The 21,737-nt window shown below is 40.8% G+C and overlaps 1 protein-coding gene across 3 annotated transcripts in view; it reads right to left on the bottom strand.

Moving 5' to 3' along the window:
* Positions 1–6,147: 6,147 nt before the first annotated feature.
* The window catches only part of KIF13A (kinesin family member 13A), a 227,833-nt gene continuing 212,243 nt past the window's right edge, over positions 6,148–21,737 (bottom strand). For 2 of the 3 annotated variants that reach the window (XM_049884617.1, XM_049884635.1), the window contains 4 exons: positions 19,021–19,172; positions 18,398–18,502; positions 11,793–12,584; positions 6,148–7,765 (listed from right to left, as the gene is read on the bottom strand). In XM_049884617.1, coding sequence (XP_049740574.1) covers positions 7,739–7,765; positions 11,793–12,584; positions 18,398–18,502; positions 19,021–19,172 — 1,076 coding nt within the window. In that variant the 3' untranslated portion in view covers positions 6,148–7,738. The remainder of the gene's footprint in view (positions 7,766–11,792; positions 12,585–18,397; positions 18,503–19,020; positions 19,173–21,737) is intronic. The other variant, XM_049884625.1, reaches the window with a different exon arrangement.

Here is a 21,737-nt window from a genome sequence, read left to right on the forward strand (position 1 = left end):
AAAACCACAATGAGATACCATCTTGCCCAGACATCATTGGCACAAATTAAAAAAAAAGAAAAACAGAAAATAACAAATGCTGGAGAAGTTGTGCAGAGTTTGGAACACTTATGCACTGCTGGTGGGAATGCAAAATGGTACAACCATTTTTGAAAACGGTATGGCACTTCTTTAGAAAGCTAGAAATAGAAATACCATATGATCCAGCAATCACACTCCTAGGAATATGTCCTAGAGAAATAAGAGTCATCACACAGATAAACATATGCACATCCATGTTCATCGCCGCATTGTTCACAATAGCAAAAAGATGGAAACAACCTAGATGTCCATCAACAGAAGAATGGATAAACAAACTATGGTACATACGCACAATGGAGTACTAGGCAACAATAAAGAACAATGATGAATCTGTGAAGCATCTCACAACATGGATGAATCTGGAAGGCATTATGCTGAGTGAAATAAATCAATCACAAAAGGACAAATATTGTATGAGACCACTACTATAAAAATTCATGAAAAGGTTTACACACAAAAAGAAACAATCTTTGATGGTTACAAGGGAGGGGAGGGGTGGGGATGAAAAAACACTAAATAGATAATAGATAAATGGTAACTTTGGTAAAGGGTGAGAAAGTACACAATACTGGGGAAGCAGCACAACTTGTACAAGGCAAGATCATGGAAGCTCCATAGACACATCTAAACTCCCTGAGGGACTGAATTGCTGGGCTGAGGGCTGTAGGGACCATGGTCTCGGGGAATATCTAGCTCAACTGGCATGACATATTTTATAAAGAAAACATTCTACATTCTACTTTGGTGACCAGTACCTGAGGTCTTAAAAGGCTGCGAGTGGCCATCTGAGATACTCCACTGGTCTCGCCCCTTCAGAAGCAAGGGAGAATGAAGAAAACTAAAGATACAAAGGAAAGATTAGTCCAAAGGGCTAATGGACCATAACTACCATGGCCTCCGGCAGACTGAGCCCACTACAACTAGATGGTGCCTGGCTACCACTACCGATGGCTCTGACAGGGATCACAATAGAGGGTCCCAGACAGAGCTGGAGAAAAATGTAGAGCAAAATTCTAACTCACAAAAAAAGACCAGACTTACTGGCCTGACAGAGACTAGAGAAACCCTGAGAGTGTGCCTGAGGACACCCTTTTAACTCAGTAATGAAGTCATTCCTAAGGTTCACCCTTCAGCCAAAGACTAGACAGGCCCATAAAACAAAATGAGACTAAAGGGGCACACTAACCCAGGGGCAAGGACTAGAAGACAGGAGGGGACTGGAAAGCTGGTAATCGGGAACCCATGGTCAAGAAGGTAGAGTGTTGACATGTCGTGTGGTTGTTAACCAATGTCATAAAACAATATGTGTACTATTTAATGAGAAGCTAGTTCTGTAAACCTTCATCTAAAGTACAATAAAAAAATACATAAAGGAGAGATAATCTGTGAAAAAAAAGAAAGTAATAAATTCTCGTTACTAACACACACACACACACACACACACACACACACAGGTACCAATTAGCTTTGCTTTGGCCCATGGCCTCAAGTATGTAAGTCCTAACTAGCTATACTGGTTTTAAAGTATATGCACAAACCTTTGACACTCCTCTTTTTAAAATGAAGAGCCTCATTGATGAACAGTAGCCATTGAGCTCCCTTTGAGTGGAGGCAGGACTTAGTGACTCACTTCTAACAAACGGAATGTGGTAGAAGTCATGGTGTGTGTGACTTCTGGCACTGGGTCATAAAAGACACCGTGGCTTCTGTTTGCTCTTCTGGATCACTCGCTCTGGGGAAACCATCCACCATGTGGTGAGGACATTCAAGTACGGAGAGGGCTACATGGTGGGGGAGCACTGACTTGCCAGCTCTGAGGGTGAGCCACTCTGGAAGTGGATCCTCCCAGCCACAATCAAATCTTCAGTTGTCTTCAGTCCTGGCTGACATCCTGAGAGCAACCTCCAGAGAGACCAGACATAGAACCACCCAGCTAAACCACTCCTGAATTCCTGACCCACAGAAACCATGTTTACTGTTGTGTAAGTTGCTAAGTTTAAGGATTTGTTATGCAGTAATAGGTAATACACTACCTTTCTCACAAATGTATGCCACTTTATATAAATCCAGTTGCTGTGGGGTCGATTCTGACTCATGGCACCCCCATGTGTGTCAGGGTAGAACTGTGCTCCACAGGGTTTTCAATGGCTGATTTTTCAGAAGTAGACCACCAAGCCTTTCTTTCTGAAGTGCCTCTGGGTGGACTCAAACCTCCAACCTTTTGGTTAGTAGTGAGCATGTTAACTGTTTGCACCACCCAGGGACTCCCTGTATTTAAAAGGACTAGAAAAAAAGTATAGATGAATTGGCATCCTCTGAAAATCATCAAGGAAGCCTGGTGGCGCAGTGGTTAAGCATTGGGCTGCTAACCAAAAGGCTGGCAGTTTGAACCCACCAGCCATTCCACAGGAGAAAGATGTGACAGTCTGCTTCCATAAAGATTATAGATTTGAAAACCCTATGGTTTGTCCTATAGGGTTGCTATGAGTCGGAATTGATGGCTGTCGGTCATAGGATATCATCAGCATCAAGACAGCTTTGAGTATAAGCTGTGCTGAGGTTAAATATTATATACCCATTCTTTGTATAGATGCCCTTATATGTACCCATTCTCGGTGAGTTGCTCTCTTCTTGGCAAGTGGTGAAGCAAAGCATTGTAACTCTGCTGTTGGTAAACAGGAGCCTTGGTGGCACAGTGGTTAAGAGCTCGGCTGTTAACCAAAAGGTCGGCAGTTTGAATCCACCAGGTGCTCCTTGGAAACCCTATGGGGCAGTTCTACTTTGTCATATAGGGTCGCTATGAGTCGCAATCAACTCGATGGCAATAGGTTTGGTTTTTTTTTTTGGTTGGTAAGTAGGCTTGGTTTATTTGTGGTTCGCCACACACTAGGTAAAGGTTATGGTGATTCAACAAGGGTGACTAATCGATCACACACAAGTGTCTCTTGCTTTAGTTCAGTTGTGTTTTTCTTTGACTAAAAATCTCAAGAGAACGGATCTACTCGGCTGTGATTTTCCCAAGACCTTGTGCTGGGCTAGGGAAAGACAAACGATAACACAGAAACCTAAGAATATCTCTAAGGTTTGATTCAGGCAAATATGTAGGAGAAAAAGGCCCAAAATAACTGCTTGAAGTTGTTAAAACGCTTAACGTTTTCCAGTTTTAAAATCCAAATAGTTAAATGCATTTTAGGCACTGTAAAAGGGTTAAGTTGGTTTGTATAACTACAAAACTGAACTGGACCTTTTTTCCCCTCTCTGTGTTGATCTTTTGTCCCTCAGGATACTCCAATTTCAAAACTTACCTCCTTCTTTGTAAACCACTCATTGTTTTATTAATCAGGTTCCCAGTGGCCTGATGAATAGGGTCCCATAAGGACTCAGGACTTCCTTTCTCAATGGCAGTCCCGTGCTGAGAAAACCTACAGTGAGCGCCAAGATGCAGATTGCTGCCAGCTGGGCTCAGATTACTGTGATTGAGACACCGAAAGCATCTTCTTGGGCTGCAGCCTTTTAGAGTAAGAACTGTAGGCAGTAACACAGGCACCCAGTGAGCCTCTGGGAGGGAAAAATTACCTGTTTTACCAGGAATACCCAGAGGGAGGTGTGCATCACAGAACATCTGAAAGATAAAGACTAAGGATTTCATTTCGACTTCAATCAATATGCTGCATCCAGGAAACGATGGCATTGAGGGGTGCTCAAATCTATGAGTCAATTTTTTCCCTCCTTGACAGATTAAAAACAAAGTGACAAACAGGCTAAATTTAGACTCTGGGATTTTGTTTTCATAAAAACGCATCCTCTCCTTCCGCCACCCCCGTAGAGTCCTCCACATTCCAGACCCCACCAACGGGAGGCTGTGGACACCTCCAGGAGGTCCCAGGTCCACTGGAAGGCTGCTGTGCATTGCAGCAGATGGCCTTTCTTCTCAGTTAGGAGAAAACCTCAGACAAACTGCTATCTATTATGGATTGTCTTTTTTGGTTTGTTTTTTAATTTGGAAGGTAGGCTTAGCCTTACAGGAAAAAAAAAAAAAAACGAACAAACACTTGTGCTAGTAGGTGATGCAAATGGATAATGTACTTGGCTGCTAACAGAAAGACTGTCAGCTCAAGTCCACCCAGAGGTGCCTTGGAAGCAAGGCCTGGTGATCTACTTTCATAAAATCAGCCATTGAAAACCATACGGCACACAGTTCTACTATGACACACCTGGGGTCACCATGAGTTGGAATCAACTCAACCGCACTGGTACTTGGAATGTTACTGTGGCAAGTTCAAGACTGAATACAAAAAGCTTTCTACACAGCTGCCCACCAAGAGCACACTTTTCTTCTTTTAAAACTCTTGGTCCAGAAGCGAGCAAGGGCTCTATTCAATTACGTCTTCTTCGAAGATTTTTAATTGTAGAACATTATGTGACCAGAAAGCTTTACTCTTTTTAAGCTTAATCATGTAATTGGTTGTCTTTTCCCAACATAGTTCTAAAGCTTGAATATTTTAATTAAAAAAAATAATTATTAGTTGGAACAACATAATTTAGTAGAATCTTGCCCTTACTTAACCCCAGAGGTATTTTTCATAAAAAGTTATTCTTCCTTTAAGTGAGTGCCATGGAAACACAAGGCTATATTGTTGTTATGATAAAATGTGTGTCTAAATAACTATAAAAAAAATGTGATGGCACTACTAATGTTATAGTTTGGAAATTAACTGTGAAACACATCCCTATATTTAACTACCCAATAAAATATGCCCTGAAACAGGTTTGTTCTCTCCCCATCCTAATGACAAATGACAGCGTCAATGACCCAAATACCACTGATATCTCCTACTAGTAAGGGCACGACAATTTGTTCATTTTGTCTTGAACAGTATTTTTAGTTATCACCGTTTATCTAAATATTAAATAGCTGCTTTTTTCTTTCCATTCTGTAAAACTCAAATAGGTTTTGGGATTTTTGTCTCTCCTATTTTCTCCTGGAAGTCTCTATATAAGACATTCTTCTGTCCAGAATAAAAGAAAAGAAAACAAAACAAAACATTGCTGTTGAGTTGATTCTGACTCATAGCGATCCTATAGGGCAGAGGAGAACTCCCCTATAGGGTTTTGAAGGAGCAGCTGGTGGATCTGAACTGCTGACCTTTTGGTTAGCAGGCAAGCTCTTAACTACTACGCCACCAGGTGTCCTCTGTCTAGAATAACCAAAGTTGTAGGCTAGGCTAATTCTTGATGGCTTTTTTTTTTTTTTTTTTCAGAGAGGCTATTGTGAACAACTGAGATTTTTTGGGGGAAAAAATTCTGTGATAACTTTTTGGATAAAAATTTCATATTAAACTGATCTTTACCACTGTTTCATGGGTTGAAGGGCACTGCCACCTGCTCTAAAGCTTGTTAAAGTATCATGAACATGTTTAACACATTGTGTCCTTTCTGCCCCGCCTGTCCCCCCCAGTACTGGTCACTCTGGAACTTGGGAACACTGAACACACCCTCTGTTCTCTCAAAGTTCCAGTCCTCCCTTCGAGAGGCCTGCCCCATTACATGTCACCTTCAGTGGGCAGAGCACCAAGAGACTGATGAGGAGCATGAGCTGAATTCTGGCCTTGCCAATTGTTCCCAGTAACTGAGGCACATTTCTGCCTCAGTTTTCCATTTGCCAAATGCTTTATAACAAGAGTACCTAAGACATCTGTTGCTGTGAGGATTAAATGAGATAATAAATATTAAATGTTTGGAACAGTGGCTAGCACACAGTAGCCAAAAAACTAAACCCATTGTCATCAAGTTCATTCAGACTTATGGAGACCCCATCTGTTACAGAGTAGAACTCCTCCACAGAAGTAGATCACCAGGTCTACTTCCACTGGATGGGTTTGAACTGCCTGGGTTAGCACTTGAGCACAAACTGTTTGTGCCACCCAGGGCACAAGGGACCTTAGCACGCAGCAGATCCTCAATGAATGTTTGCAGTTCTATTGTTTGACACCATAGAGACATGCATACATACAAATACAGCAAATTAGAATTTGACCTGAAATGTATGGCAGAGTTATTAAAGACAAACAAGTGATGTTTTCAAAACCTGAATTAAACCATTTGTATTCTAAAACACACAAAAATCTGTACCAATTAAATACAATAATGTTGAAAAAGGATATAAATTACAGTTTTTTTCTTTCTTTAAACAGACAATAGTAAAATACTACAGTCAGCTCACTATACACAAAAAATCATGAACAGCAGCTTTTCATTAAGGTCTCCAATATCTTCGTCACTTATTGATGCTAAGAACTTAAAAAGGTACAGCAGGCTGTACACATTCTCTCTCTCTTGCTCGCTCTCACAACACATCCAATCCAATTGTACAGGCATCTACAGAATAGATACAGAAAGTACTTGTGTACAAATGTCCACACACATGATCCTTCCCTGTCTCCATCAGTAGGAGAATCTTACAAATGAAGTCACGGACAGCAGGGTCACCTGTAACTGATCATCTCCTGCAAACACAATGAAGTATGCGCCCGTGAAGAGCTCAACCCATCTCTTCCAAATTTTCCAGAATTAAGTAAAATAACAACAACAGCAAAACCACACCACAATATCACCTAATAATCCAAAACAAAAACACACACACACAAAAAAAACCCAAAAACCAACACCCCCTCTTCCCACCTAACTCTTGGTATGTTCTTGTGTTTTCTTACAGTAATACTGCTCTCTGAATTCCACCTGCCTGGCTGGGCTGCACCAATGTGATGGGAGACGCAGGAGTGAGAGCCCCAGGCATTGTCAATGGTTATAATACAATGTCAAGTCAGCAGATGGTGGCCAGGTGGAAGACCAAAGAATATAGTTGTGAGATTTATCAGTGTGCTTATGAGAGGACAGAGAACGGCAGCATGTGGCTTGGTAGCCAAGAGAACTATGGCACCAAACTTGCAGTCAAACATATATGTACACAAAAAACAAGAGTGGACAGCAAAAACGTTCAGTCTTATGTAAGTTCTTTGGTTATAAAGAACAGCATTCCATAACCTTTTCTGCAAAGAGGGATCTGCAACCTCATCCCTACACAATAAGGTATTTTTCATTCACTTGCATCTAAGAGATCGCCCATGTTGCTTTGTAACAAAGTCCAGTACCTTCTGATTTTCTACAATTCACCTTTACCTGCATTTTAGCGTGCAGCCTTGTCTGTCTCTGGACAAACTATAGATACACATTTCATATACATTATATATATTATTTATATTAAAAAAAAATTAGAGCGTTAACTCCAGGGTCTACAGTAAGAATCGATTAAAGTTGTACAAGAATAGAGTTTACTTGTTCGAATCTGTAGAGGTTTCTACACAGTAGGGGTGTGTAGTAAGTGCAAACAAAAATACTGCCACTTAATTAATCCACGATTTTCGGTTCTCTTGCTTTCTGGAAAAAGCAGAGGCTGCCGATTCATCCAAGTGACAAAGTGCCGCTTCTCCCACGCAGAAGGGGGAAGGAGGTGGCCCAGGAGAAGGGTCTCTGTTTCTCCGGGCCAGAGCTGGTCTGAGGTCGGGCAGGGCTGCAGCATGTTTTAATGATGGAGGCTGGTGCTTGGCGAGTCTATGGAAGATGGCTGCCATTCCGTGGCCCCGAGTGCTCGCTGCCTTCACCGTGCAGTTGCAGTTGTGCTCCCCTAGAAGGCAGAGGCTCCATGAGTTCAAGCTCTCATCCCTACCTCCCCGGCCACCCCAAGGACTGCACTCAGCCCTCACCACTCCTACAGCTCCCACATAATAGGGCATCTCTTCTAAAGGGACCCTCAGGATTGGGTCTCTTACAGAAGCCACTTCTGGAATTTACACAAGGGAGAAACACAGGCCCACAGTAACACTTCTGGGAAAAGTACAGGCACATCTTGTTTTATTGTGCTTCACTTTAGTGTGCTCTGCAGATGCCACATTTTTTACAAACTGAAGGTCTGTGGCAACCTTGTGTCGAGCTAAGTCTATTGGCGCCATTTTTTCAACAGCATGTGCTCACTTTGTGTCTCTCTGTCACATTTTGGTATTAAACTTTTTCATTATTAAATCTGTTATGGTGATCTGGCATCAGTAATCTTTGATGTTGCTATTGTAATTGTTTTGGGGCACCACGAACTGTGCCCATATAAGACGTGACGGCAAACTTAATTGATAAATGTGTGTGTCCTGACTGCTCCACCAACTGGCCTGTCTCTAAAAAAAAAAAAAAAAATTTTTTTTTCCCCCAATCCCTGAGACAGACAATATTGAAATTAGGCCAATTAATAACCCCACAATGGCCTCTAAGCGTTAAGTGCAATTTGAAGTGTTAATCATTTCAAATGCTAGAAATGATTAAGCTTAGTGAGGAAGGCATGTCAAAAGCTGAAATAAGCCAAAGGCTACTGGGCCTCTTGAGCCAATTAGCCAAGTTGTAAATGGAAAGGAAAAGTTCTTGAAGGAAATTAGAAGTGCTACTCCAGTGAACACATGAATGATAAGAAAGCAAAACAGCCTTATTGCTAAAATGGAGAAAGTTTTAGTGGTCTGGACAGAAGATCAAACCAGCTACAACATTCCCTTAAGCCAAAGCCTAATCCAGAGCAAGGCCCTAACTCTCTTCAATTCTATGAAGGCTGAGAAAGGTGAGGAAGCTGCAAAAGAAAATTTGAAGCTAGCAGAGGTTGGTTCCTGAGGTTTAAGTAATGAAGCTGTCTCCATAACAGAAGTGCAAGGTGAAACAGCAAGTGCTGATGTAGGAACTGCAGCAAGTTACCCAGAAGATCTAGCTAAGATAATTGCCGAAGGTGGCTACAGTAAACAGCAGATTTCCAGTGTGGACGGACAGCCTTAGGCTGGAAGAAGAGGCCATCTAGGACTTTCATAGCTAGAAAGGAGAAGTCAATGTTTGGCTTCAAAGCTTCAAAAGACAGGCTGATTCTCTTGTTAGGAGCTAATGCAGCTGATGACTTTAAGTCGAAGTGAAAATGAACGCTCATTACCATTCAGAAAATCCCAAGGCCCTTAAGAATTGTGCTGAATCTACTCTGCCTGTGCTCAGTAAAAAGAACAACAAATCCTGGATGACAGCACATCTGTTTACATTATGGTTTACTGAATATTTTAAGCCCACTGTTGAGACCCACTGCTCAGAAAAAGAAAAAAAAAAAAAGATTGCTTTCAAAATATTATTGCTCATTGACAATACACCTGGTCACCCAAGAGCTCTGATGGAGATGTACAAGGAGATTAATGTTTTCATGCCTGGTAACATCCATTCCGCAGCCCTTGGATCAAGGTGTAATTTCAACTTTCAAGTCTTATTGTTGAAGAAATACATTACGTAAGGCTATAGCTGCTACAGTGATTCCTCTGATGGATCTGAGCAAAGTAAATGAAAACCTTCTGGAAAGAATTCACCATTCTAGATGCCATTAAGAAAATTCATAATTCATCTTAGGAGGTCAAAACACCAACGTTAACAGGGGTTTGGAAGAGGTTGATTCCAGCCCTTATCGATGACTTTGAGGAGTTCAAGACTTCAGTGGAGGAAGTAACTGCAGATGTGGTAGAAAGAGTAAGAGAACTAGAATAAGAAGTGGAGCCTGAAGACATGACTGAATTGCTATAATCTCATGATAGAACTTTAGTGGATGAATAAAAAGGAGTTGCTTTTTATGGATAAGCAAAGAAAGTAGTTTCTTGAGATGGAAACTAGTCCTGGTGAAGATGCCGTGACATTGTGGAAATGACAACCAAGGATTTAGAATACTGCATAAACTTAGTTGATAAAGCAGCAGCAGGGTTTGAGAGGAGTGACCCCCATCTTGAAAGAAGTTCTACCGTAGGTAAAATGCTATCAAACAGCATGGCACGCTATATAGAAATCTTTTGTGAAAGGAAGAGTCAATCAATGCATCAAACTTCACTGTTGTCTTAAAGCAGTTGCCACAGCTACCCCAGTCTTCAGCAACCACCACCCTGATCAGTCAGCCATCAACATCGAGGCAAGCCCTTCCACCAGCAAAAAGATTATGACTCACTGAAGGCTCAGATGATGGTTAGCATTTTTTAGCAACAAAGTGCTTTTTAAATCAAGGTATTACATTGTTTTGTTTTTTTTTTAGACATAATGCTATTGCACACTTAATAGACTACTCGTTGCCGTCGAGTCAAATACGACTCGTAGTGACCCTATAAAACAGAGTAGAATTGCCACATAGGGTTTCCAAGGAGCAGCTGGTGGAGTTGAACTGACAACCTTTTGGTTAGCAGCTGAGCTGTGAAACATTGTACCACCAGGGCTCCTTAATACCCTATAATATAGTCTAAATATAACTTCTCTATGCACTGGGAAAGCAAAAAATTTGTGTGACTCACTTTATCGCAACATTTGCTTTATTGTGGTGGTTCTGGAACTGAACCTGCTATATCTCTGAGGCGTGTAATGACAGCAACATCCAACATTAAAGTATAAAATGTATTCCTAGGCCTACACTCTAAGTCATTTCCTGGTGAGACCAAAAGTTCCAATAAAACTAGTACTTTAAAAGGTTCTCAGATAAACTTTAAAACTGTCAAAACAAATTACAAAAACAGCAGGAAAAAAAAAAAAAAAACAGTAAAGCGGATTCTTTTCAAAAAAAGAGAAAAACTACATACGCCCATCACCCCGGTACAACAAATGTTTTTATAATTCTACTTTTAAGCTAAGATTTTTGGCAAGGACACACTATTCTGGAACTTTTCAAAAAGCTCAACAGGTACTTTTCCTGTTTGTGGAGTTCTAAGTAATCTAGGCCATGGGATAAGAGTGGGATATGGCCTCCTCTCTGTGAGCCATGCGTCTCCCAGTATGGCCCTCAGGGTCCCTGCATTACAGGGTGTGTACGTGTATGCGTGTGTACGTGTGTGTGCACATGTGAGAGAGAGAAAAAACCTTGTCAACTCTGCTCCAGGCATCCTGAAAAAATCTTGGGGGTGGAGGGTGACTCCAGCAATTATAAATTTTTAAGAGCCACCTACCCTCAACACCCATGCGGAGTCTAACGTACATTTAATTTTAAGGAGCACTGCTATGAGTTGGAATTGACTCAACAGCAACAGGCTTGGTTCTAGGATGAAGAATAAAGAGGCCTTGACTATGAACTTCTCGAAAGAATGACTGAAACGCTGATGTAGGCCAGCTATGCCAATTCTGCTTCAGGATCAGTATAAAGGAAAACAGTGATGAGTGACTACTCTTATTTTGGTGGGGAAAGAAAGTCTTTCTCTTATTTTAAGAAATCACTGTTTAGGGTTTGCCAGTTTTTTAAATGAGTATGCTGTATAAATGACCACATACTGACATCTTAAGGGCTAGTATCAAAAGCAGAGGACATTGATGGTTCACTGGTAGAATTCTCTCCTTCCATGTGGAAGACCCATCGCTATGAGTCAGAATCAACTCAATGGCAATAGGTTGTTCTACGTATTTCGTGGTCCCAACTCTTGTTCCCAAAGCAGACTTGCTCCCCCATAGAGCATCAGCTGGGCCGGATGTGAGCTTGCTCCCCAGCGGGTCCATTTTCCCTGTCAGAAACATCTGAATGAGTCTATCCTACTAACTTAGTGGGATGAATACCCTATGGGGGTTGCTGCACAATGAGGTACGCCCATTGATAGCACAGAATCCAAAGGGCTGCTTCTGGAGTCCATTACCTGGTCACTGTCTGATGCAGAATGCAGCTGGCCAGGGTCCTGCAGCCCCTCTGGGACACTCTTACTCTCAGTTTTATTTGGTAGGTTCCTCCTCCTCAAAAGTTCTCCAGCAGAAGAATCCGTTAAACCATCAAAATTGTTCCCATCCGACACACCCATGAACTCTGTGAAAGAATGATCCTCCAGGATGTTTGTGGTGTGTTCTACGGTCACCTCCCTGGGGAAGAATTCCCTGGCTGGTGGGCCATTTTTGCTGGGGCAGGCATCTAGTTCTGAACATGAGCCAGCTCTACACAGTATTTTGGAGTTTTTCTCAAGGATGCTTTGGGATGATGGGCTCCCTTTGGTTAAGGCACTGTTTTCCTTGAGTGGCACCGTGATTAACTTATCCTTTACCAAGCCTCTATCTAGCTCTGTCAACTCTTTGTTTGAGGACGGTCTGCACTCGTGCGTAAGCGATGGTCCAGAATGGTCATGGGTATCTGCATCCTTCATCTGAATGGCCAGCTGATCTGAGCTGTCACTAGAAGGGACCACCATGTCAGACAGAGTGGCATTGGAGGCACTGTGGGAAAAGTAGCCACTGGTAATACTGCTGGTGGTAGGGCTACGGGATACTTCCTTCTCCAAGACCCGTGAGTTTGTCAAATCTACTTTAGAAGAAAACCACTCCCTGTTCTCCAAGCCAGCATTGTAAACACTGAAGTCAGCAAACTCCACAGGTACATAAGGCTGCGAGCTTATCAGCTTCCTGTTGATAGCTTCCAGCTCATTTTCCTCCTCCTCCGAGTCCTACAGAAATGAAGCAAAAGTCAGTCATTGGCTCCTTATGGCAACTGTATCGTTGAGACAAATTTTAAATACTTTCCTACTAAAGGCATTCGCATTCACATTCACATATTTCATGTTTATTTTCTTTCTAAGTTTGGTCAAATGTCACCTATTGTGCTACACAGGTAAATTCTCAGAAACCTGTGTGCATAAACCCATTATCTCCTAACGTGAAGAAGACTTATTTCTTCGGTGTTCACTCAATGCTAATTTGAAAACATTCTTTCTGCTGGTTTAAGAGAATGGATGAAACTGAAAGTGCAGAGGACTTTTAATTATTACTCAGGATTAGTCTTCAACAGTGGCATCCTCCCTTAATAAATGAACAGAAGAATGGCTAAAGGCAGAGAGGGCCCTTCTACATTTGTTCTTACAATCTTCTCTTTGGGAAGCAAAATACAGGTAATTACGGTAATTTGTGAAAAGTTTCTGAGCTTTTTAGTAGGGGAGTGCGGTAACAGGACAAGGAGTACAATTTCAACACCCATCCTTAGTATTATGCTAAATGTTGCAAGGCTGCAAAATACTAACCACCAAAGTGATAACTACAGTTTTCCAGGGTTTCTGAGAAGCATGAATAGAGGATTTGGGTAGAAGGTACAGAAGGCTGAAAAGTGGTTTAAATGAAAATCTCCTTGCTCATCAAATAGCTGTTTATAAAGATTAGTGAATACACAAAAGTGGGTGACATCAACTCCCTGATCTCTCTCCATATGAATGATTTTTTTTTATATTTGGTAGAAGATATTATTAAACCAATGGGTATTTTCTGTTCAAATAAAAATAATATTACTATCTAGTCATTTCTAATAACCTCACAAACACCTGATGACATTCCAAATATTCCTTTTCTCACTTAAAATATGACTTTCATTCAGCAAATATTCACTGAGCACGTACTATGCGCCAGCCACTGTCCTAAGCCCTGGGAATGCCAACGGTGAGCAAAATAGGCCAGGTCCTAGCCCTAGGGGAGTTATGTTGTTGGGTCCTTGATCTTAGAATAATCCTGGACACGCTGCTTGGGTGGTGGAAATTTCATTCAAAACTAGAGCCATAAACCACAAAAAAGAGTTAGCTCTTTTCACTGGTCATTTAGTTTAAGAAATTAATTAAAATGTCCATACAGGTATTTATATAACAATTAGCAGACAGTACAGACCTGGAACCAAAAAAATCAGCCTTACTAATTAAGGTTACATTTCAAACTTATTAAAAAAAAGAGACAGAGAGGCACACAGGCAGAGAGAGAGACTGATGGTGGCAGATGACTGCTGACAAAATAAATTTCATCTGTTGAATCTTATAGCAATATTTTTTGCATCTCATAAAATTCAAAAATAGTCTAGTTCTCTCTTCAATCCTTCTTAGTTTCTAAAATAACTTGAATATAAATTATTAAAAAGCATTTAGTAGTCTTAAATTCCTTTGGTTATTAACCAAAGCTAAATATCCAATGTCAGTGATAAGTTTCTGGAATTTAGAAAAATAAAAATTGTTGGCAACACTAAGCTCTTGTTGTCTTATCTTTAGCTGCATTCTAAATTAAGCAGCACTATGAAAAAGGGGAAGGAGCCCTGATGGCACAGTGGTTAAGTGCTCGGCTGCTAACCAAAAGGTTGGCAGTTCAAACCCACCAGCTGCTTTGCAGGAGAAAGATTTCAGCCTTGGAAACTTTATGGGGCAGTTCTACTCTGTCCTACAGGGTTGCCATGAGTCAAAATTGACTCAATGGCAATGGGTTTATTAAAAAGGGGGTGGAACATTCTTTTCCCCAGGTAGGGGGAATGCTTGTAAAGGCACAAACAGTGGACAAAATTATCTGAATCAGTAGCCTTTACCTGTGTTTTCTATATATTGTCATGTTTAGACTCAAAATTGTATTTCCTTTTGATTTAAGCTGGCAAAGAAATACAATTCTCCGAGTCAAAATACCTGATGCAGTTAATTACTAAAAAGTTGTGTGTTGGAAGGAAAATCAAATTTTAAGACCAGAATACATAATTTGGGGCCCTTTTAATGCCTGAAGTTCTCTTTTCTAAAGATCGAGGGAAGGCACGGTATCCTAAAATACAACTTTGCTGAAGGAGATAATCATTCGTGGATTTATCAAGTAAGAAAAGGCTGAATAAGTGTGAATTTATCACACTCACAAAGAAAAAAAATTATTCTTAAGGGATGAGAATGACCATAGTAAAACAGCTCAAATATGGACAAATACAGTAACACACTTAAAACTCACTGCTGTCGAGTCCAATCCAACTCATTAGGGACCCGACAGGACAGAGTAGAGCTGCCCCGCAGGGTTCCCAAGTCTGTAATCTTGACCGATGCAGACAGCCACATCTTTCTCCCGAGGAGCGGCTAGAAGGTTTGAGCCACAGACCTTTAGCTTAGCAGCCGAGTGCTTAACCACTGCACCACCAGGGCTCCTCAGTAATGCACTTAGGAAGAGGGAATAAATGACCTAAAGGGAAAAGCTAAAGGAGTAGGGACAACTTATCCCAGAAAAAAGAAAGTTGGGTCAAGATTAAACATTTTCCAACATTTAAAAGGAGGGTGAAAGTTTACCAATTTATTGCCCTCAAGGAGAAAAGAGAAGACTTCATTGGGTTAAATTGCATGTTGAGGGAGTTTGGGTAGATATATAAATAATATTTTTGGTATAAAAGTCTATCTACCTAACCAAACTCCCTCAACATGCAATTTAAGCCAAGATAAATATTATTTTTCATATAAAAATCTATCATTGTATCTTAATGAAGACTAAACTAAGCACTTTCCTACTATTCCTTAAAGACAGAAATAATCAAGACCCTACCTAAAAGTGGAGAATGAAGTCAAGTTCTCAAACTTCTCTATAGCTAGAGTCTTCATGAATTGATTTTTGCACTTTAACTTGTACAGCTGACATTTACCTACAGACAAAACACCTTGCTTTTAAAACGCGATCAAAAGCCACATTAAAGCAACGACTCTTTACAAGGAGCTTCGTTCAGAGTAGTTTTCAGCCCCAGTACAGTCAGGTCTGTGCTGTCCACCAGGGAGATGGCCTGTTTTCAGGACTGTGTTAACCAAGGGCTCCCAGTAGTTCTGTCCATGGTGCTTAGGAGTGGGCAGCACTTTGTTAGAAAGGCGCCCCAGCAGAGTCTACTGGAAATTGTACTCTTAGAAGCAGATGGATTGACTGGAGTCAGCCCAATTCTGCTGAGGGATGGGGCTCCTTGTTCTTATACCCTCGTTACCTGTGCAACCCTGGGCAAGTCACTCAATGCTTCTGGACCTTTGTTTCTACTTCTATAAAATGAGAGGAATGAACTATAGGCTGTTTATACAAGACTTGAAAGAAGGGTAGTGTGGATACTGGGTGAAGTGACTCACTTTTTCTCTCCTATTCTTCTGCTTCATGACTTAAAAAGATAAGACTCCAGAGCATACTGTTGCTACATTCATTTACTTTATTTACATAACACATAAAGTGCATTTCTATATCTTCCCAAATTGGTCAGACAACAAAATCTCACCTTATGAATCAACCACAACTATATTTACTATATTTAACGTGAAATTACAGGAGTTACTACAGTAATTAAAAAAAAAAAAAAATTTTTTTTTTTTTTTAGAGTAATTAGGGGGGTGAAAAAAAAAACTGGAACAATGTCTCGATATTCTCAAAAATGATCTCAAACTCCCTTGGTCACTCTGGACCACTACTTTACCCTCTGATCTTCCAAGAGTGCAAACGAAAGTGAATTAGGAACAAAGGACGAAAGCAGTTTACATTCATTTAAAAGAAGGGAAATAAAGTTTCCCAAAGAGAAACTGGAGGTTCATGTCAAGAAAGCAATGTACCTAAAATCTACCAAAATACCCTGGAAAAGCTGCTTTCTGAAATAAATCAAACAGTCCAGTAGGCTCAGAGATGAAGCTGGTTCAGTCAGTCAGCTTTCTAAGGAGAGTAGAGACAGGTGTCTCAAGTAAGACTCCAGCAAAGAACATGGTACTATCAAACCCTACTTGGTATACTTCATGAACATTTGGCTGCTTGAGATTTCCTGGGTCGAGAGAATCTGGTTCTATCCTACTCTCTGCTGGCAGAAAGCCTTAAGGTGGCTTTATTTAAAAGTATTAAAAGGAAAGCAAAGAAATAACTACAACACAAATTCTGTGAACTGTGAAAACTCTGTTGGCCAGCGCCAGAAGGGTTACCCAGCAGTGTCTTGATGGTGTGTTGTCTTATACCAAAATGTATTTTTTAAAAAGGTTTACAACAATGCTTGTGCATGAGGGTTGGGAGAGAGATGTGGCAGTCTGCTTCCGTAAAGATTCACAGCCTTGGAAACCCCATGAGGCAGTCCTTTAGGGTTGCTATGAGTCAGAATTGCCTCAACGGCAGTGGGCTTGGTTTTTGGGCACTATGGTCATCGTTGGTATGTGAGTAGACAGATGTAATCAGCCATAGAGCCAGGGGATCTGGAGGGGAAACAAACCAGCCACTTGGCCTTCTTAGCCCAGGCTGCTGTCCTTATTAACTAAGCAGATGGTGATCAAGTAAATGCCTGAGCAGCTCATTACAATTCAGAGAGATGAAAGGACAACTGCTGATCCTCTCACTCTTCTCCCTCAGGAGCTGGGGAAATGGTGTTTTCCTCTTTTCCTCAGTGGGCATTAGGAATGAGAAGGTCATTTCTAAAGATCCACTAGCACCCCAAGCATGCAAATGAGTGGCCAACTGCACATCTGGATTAAGTTCCGGTTAGTCTGACACGGTGTGCGTTAGCAGTACGTTTTGGAACTTGGAAGGGCTCTCACATTCATGAGCCTTTAGAACGAATGTAGCGTGATGGAATTGGGGAAGTAAGACTTCCCACACTCTGCCCAACACAGCAGATCCTACGCAGACATAAATATCCAGCAGCCCGACTTGCTTCAAGTCGGCCTTATTTTCCCAAAGCCTAGGAAGGCACATGAAAGTGAGAGCTGAGACACACAATTAGAAAATTCTTTCCAGCCTTGAGAATATGCAAATTAAAAAAATTTTTTTTTTTTTTTTAAATCGAGGTCTAATTTATAATCTAATAAGTGTGGTAGGCAGTGTTTTAAAAACCATTTCTCAAATCTGTAATTTAAAAACCAAGTGCTGGGGGAATGAGGTTTTGCAGGCAGAGTTTCAACCTATCTGTGGTGAAATATACACAAGCCATCCCGAAAGCAAGGCCAACACCAAGGGTGCTACAAGATATTTCACCGGGTAGTTAAGAAAGGCTGCCTACGGCACAGAGATGATGATGGTGGCTGAGGATGGACTGTGGTGTGGCTACAAACTACAGAATAATCTTGGCAATAGCATCAAGCAACATAAAAAAGCTTTCAGACAGACCCACAGCTAAATGCATAATTACTTACTCCAAGTAAATTCAATTCCTCTAGGTAGATTAACTTCAGAATCTGGGCAATATGTATAGGCACATTAGAAATATTTCAATATTAGTTACAGTGATCTCTTTGCTACAATTTCATAAAGACCAGAATCATTAGAAGCACCTTTCTCCCCTTTTTTCCAAGCAAACTAATAAACTAGAATTGGCACTTAAAAAAAATCATCAGCCATGGCCACATCCATGCAAAATTTCATTACCAATGATCACATGTTTTTTAAGAAAGCAAACACCCAACGCACAACTTGATTTCTTCACAAGTATTTGGATGATTGTCTGTGAAAGGGCCTTAAACCCACCACCAGGCAATATGACAGAAATGGTTCCAGAACTTACAATCTTCTTCTCAGGTTTGCTATTGTGTTCTACTGGCATGCGGCTGCCATTGCTTCCTGAGGGTACAATGCAGCCAAGGTTATGTGGCTGAGGTGGAGACATGCTCTGCAAAGGTTAAGACACACACAGATGCATCACACACAAAAGACAACGACAGTGAAAATACATATTAAGTACATGCAAGTTAGAAAGGCAGTGCAAACACTTTTATTACAGGTGAGTGGTGCAGCAACCAATTTTGCAGGCCGGACTTAAACCCCTGATGATATCTGACAAGACTACATGAGCTTCGGTAGCAAAAAGCACAACTGGCTTCATCAAATTAAAAACATAAAAGCCTCTAATATTTTCCAAATGTCCAAGAAACATCTCTTTCTCATTCAAAAGATAAAAATACCTTGAAAATGCTATTTACCACAAAGAACAAAACCACAATCGTGACCAAAAAAAAAAATTTCTACCACAACCCTGTGTGCTTAAGAAAAAGGAATTTCAGAATAGGATTCATGGGTGATAATCCACCTATGTCCACATGCATCATCCAACCTGTTAGTTAATGCAAATTGCTACTTCTCCAGAGGCAACCTTCTATTCTGCACAGTACAGACAAGTGAAGCGTTTACCTCCTGGCTCAGAAGAGGCCTCGTTTCAAGAGCTGTCCTTTTCTTATGCTCCTCTTTTACAGGCATGAGGGGTTTGAAAAACTTTGGTGGCTGAGGAGAGAATGCTTTAAAAGGGCTGACCATTAAGGCATGAGGATTCTCTGATGTACAACCTGGGGAAGACAAAAAAGCAAGTTTACAGGTGCAGAGCACTGAAAGCACAGGGAGAAGACAATAACCTCGCCACAGGAATATTTAATATAACAAGGAAATTAAGAGGCTAACATTTGGCTACACATTCAAACAGATGCAGACAAGAATAGAGGTAAATCTGAGTATATACTCGGTCTTAGTTATCTAGTGCTGTTATAACAGAAATACCACAAGTGGATGGCTGTAACAAACAGACTGAATTCTCTCATGGTTTAGGAGGCTAGAAGTCCAAATTCAGGGTGCCAGCTCTGGGGGAACGCTTTCTCTCTCTGTTGGTTCTGGGGGAAGGTCCTTGTCATCAATGTTCCCCTGGTCTAGGACCTTCTCAGCACAGGAACCCTGGGTCCAGAGGACAAGCTCTGCTCCTGGTGCTGCTTTCTTGGTGGTATAAGTTCCCCTGTCTCTCTACTGGCTTCTCTCTTTTATACCTCAAAAGAGATTGTCTCAAAAAACAACCTAATCTTGTAGATTGAGTCCTGCCTCATTAACATAACTGCCTCTAATCCTGCCTCAGTAACATCACAGAGGTAGTACTTACAACACATAGAAAAATCACATCAGATGACAAAATGGTGGACAATCACACAATACTGGGAATCGTAGCCTAACCAAGTAGATACACATTTGGGGCATACAATTCAATCCATAACATACCCCAAAGAACTGAAAACATGGCTCAAACAGACACTTGTACACCAATGTTCACTGCAGCACTATTGATAACAGCAATAAGGTGGAAACAACCCCAGTGCCCATCAACAGATGAATGGATAAACGAAAATGTGGAATAGAATATTATTCAGCCACAAAAAGAAATGAAGTTCTGGTACATGTTACAGCATGGATTAACCATGAAAATATTAAGTGAAATAAGTCGGACCTAAAAGAACAATTAGTGTGGGATCCCACTTGCATAAAATATCTAGAATAGACAAATACATAGAGATAGAAAGTAGATATGTGGTTTTCAGGGGCTAGTAGGGGGAGTGGGAAGTTATTGCTGAAGAGGTACAGAGTTGCTGTTTGGGGTGATAAGAAAGTTTTCAAAACAAACAGTGGTAATGATTTTACAACATTACGAGTGTAATTAATGCCACTGAATTGTACACTTGAAATGGTTCATGTGGCAAATTATATGTTGTGTATATTTTACTACAATTAAAAAAAAAGAATAGAGATAAACCTATAGAGTCACAAGAAGTTCCTAAAGGGCTGTTCAGCCTGAAAAAAATCAGAAACCAAATTTTCCACCCTCTTTTTTAAAATATAAGAAGTGCTGTTGGCATAGTGGTTAAGCACTTGGCTGCTAACCAAAAGTTGGTGATTCAAACCCACCAGCCACTTTGTGGGAGGAAGATGTGGCAGTCTGCTTCTGTAAAGATGACAGCCTTGGAAACCCTATGAGGCAATTCTACTCTGTCCTATAGGATCTCTATGAGTTGTAATCGACTGGACAGCAGTGTGTTTGGTTTTTTGGTTTTTATGATTTAACTTAAGTGCCACTTACCAGACCATTTCAATGCAGGCTCATCTGCCACTTCTCTGAATTCTCAGAATCCTTATTATCTGTACATGCATTTTGGCATTTAATCATTTCATATCTTCTATGTATCTTATTTCCACAGTTAGATTTTAAGAACCAGGATGGCACTCTCGTACCTTTCATTGCGTATAGCATAGTAGAAGCTTGAATAAATATTATACAAGTTTTCTTACAAATCTCTCTTTTCCTCAAGGCATCCTGCTCTATTTGACTAAGGAAGGACAATTCCTTTTTGCTTTTACTCATTTCTTACTTTATCTGGCCTTTCTCATTCTAAATTTTCTTTCCACATCATTGGTACAATGGCGCTTAGTAGGTAAAATATGAAGTGTAAGGTAACACAACCAATTTACCTATTCAGAGAACATTGTTCTTTCAAGGCAGTGGGAGACTGTGTATTTAGGCAATGACGTTGCCACTGATTAAACTAATTTCTGGTATTGTTGAAATTGCTTTAGGAACCAGTGCCATGTTCTCCTAAAAAACTCTTTAGTTTGAGTAAAAAATATAATGATGTTGTTGTTGTTAGGTGCCATCAAGTCAGTTCCAGCTCATATAGACCCTATAGGACAGAGCAGAACTGCCATATTGGGTTTCCAAGGAGCAGCTGGTGGATTTGAACTGCCAAACCTTTTGGTTAGCAGCCGAGCTTTTAACCACTAGGTGACCAACCCCCCGCCCCCCCAAAAAACCCACACTCTTTGCTGTTGAGTTGATTCCGACTAATAGCGACCCTACAGGATAGAGTAGAACTGCCCCATAGGGTTTTCAAGGAGTGGCTGGTGGAGTCAAACTGCCGACCTTTTGATTAGCAACCATAGCTCTTAAGCAGTATGCCACTAGGGCTCCAAAAACATGATAGAGGTGTAAATTCTTTGGGTTAAAGGATGAAGTCGAACTATAATGTAATAAGACTTGTTTGTGTCTCAAAACTGACTTCAAACTCATGAAATGATGAATGAAAAATGATTTGAGAATTCTA

This window comes from Elephas maximus, chromosome 1 (assembly GCF_024166365.1).
Source record: "Elephas maximus indicus isolate mEleMax1 chromosome 1, mEleMax1 primary haplotype, whole genome shotgun sequence".
Taxonomy (NCBI): domain Eukaryota; kingdom Metazoa; phylum Chordata; class Mammalia; order Proboscidea; family Elephantidae; genus Elephas; species Elephas maximus.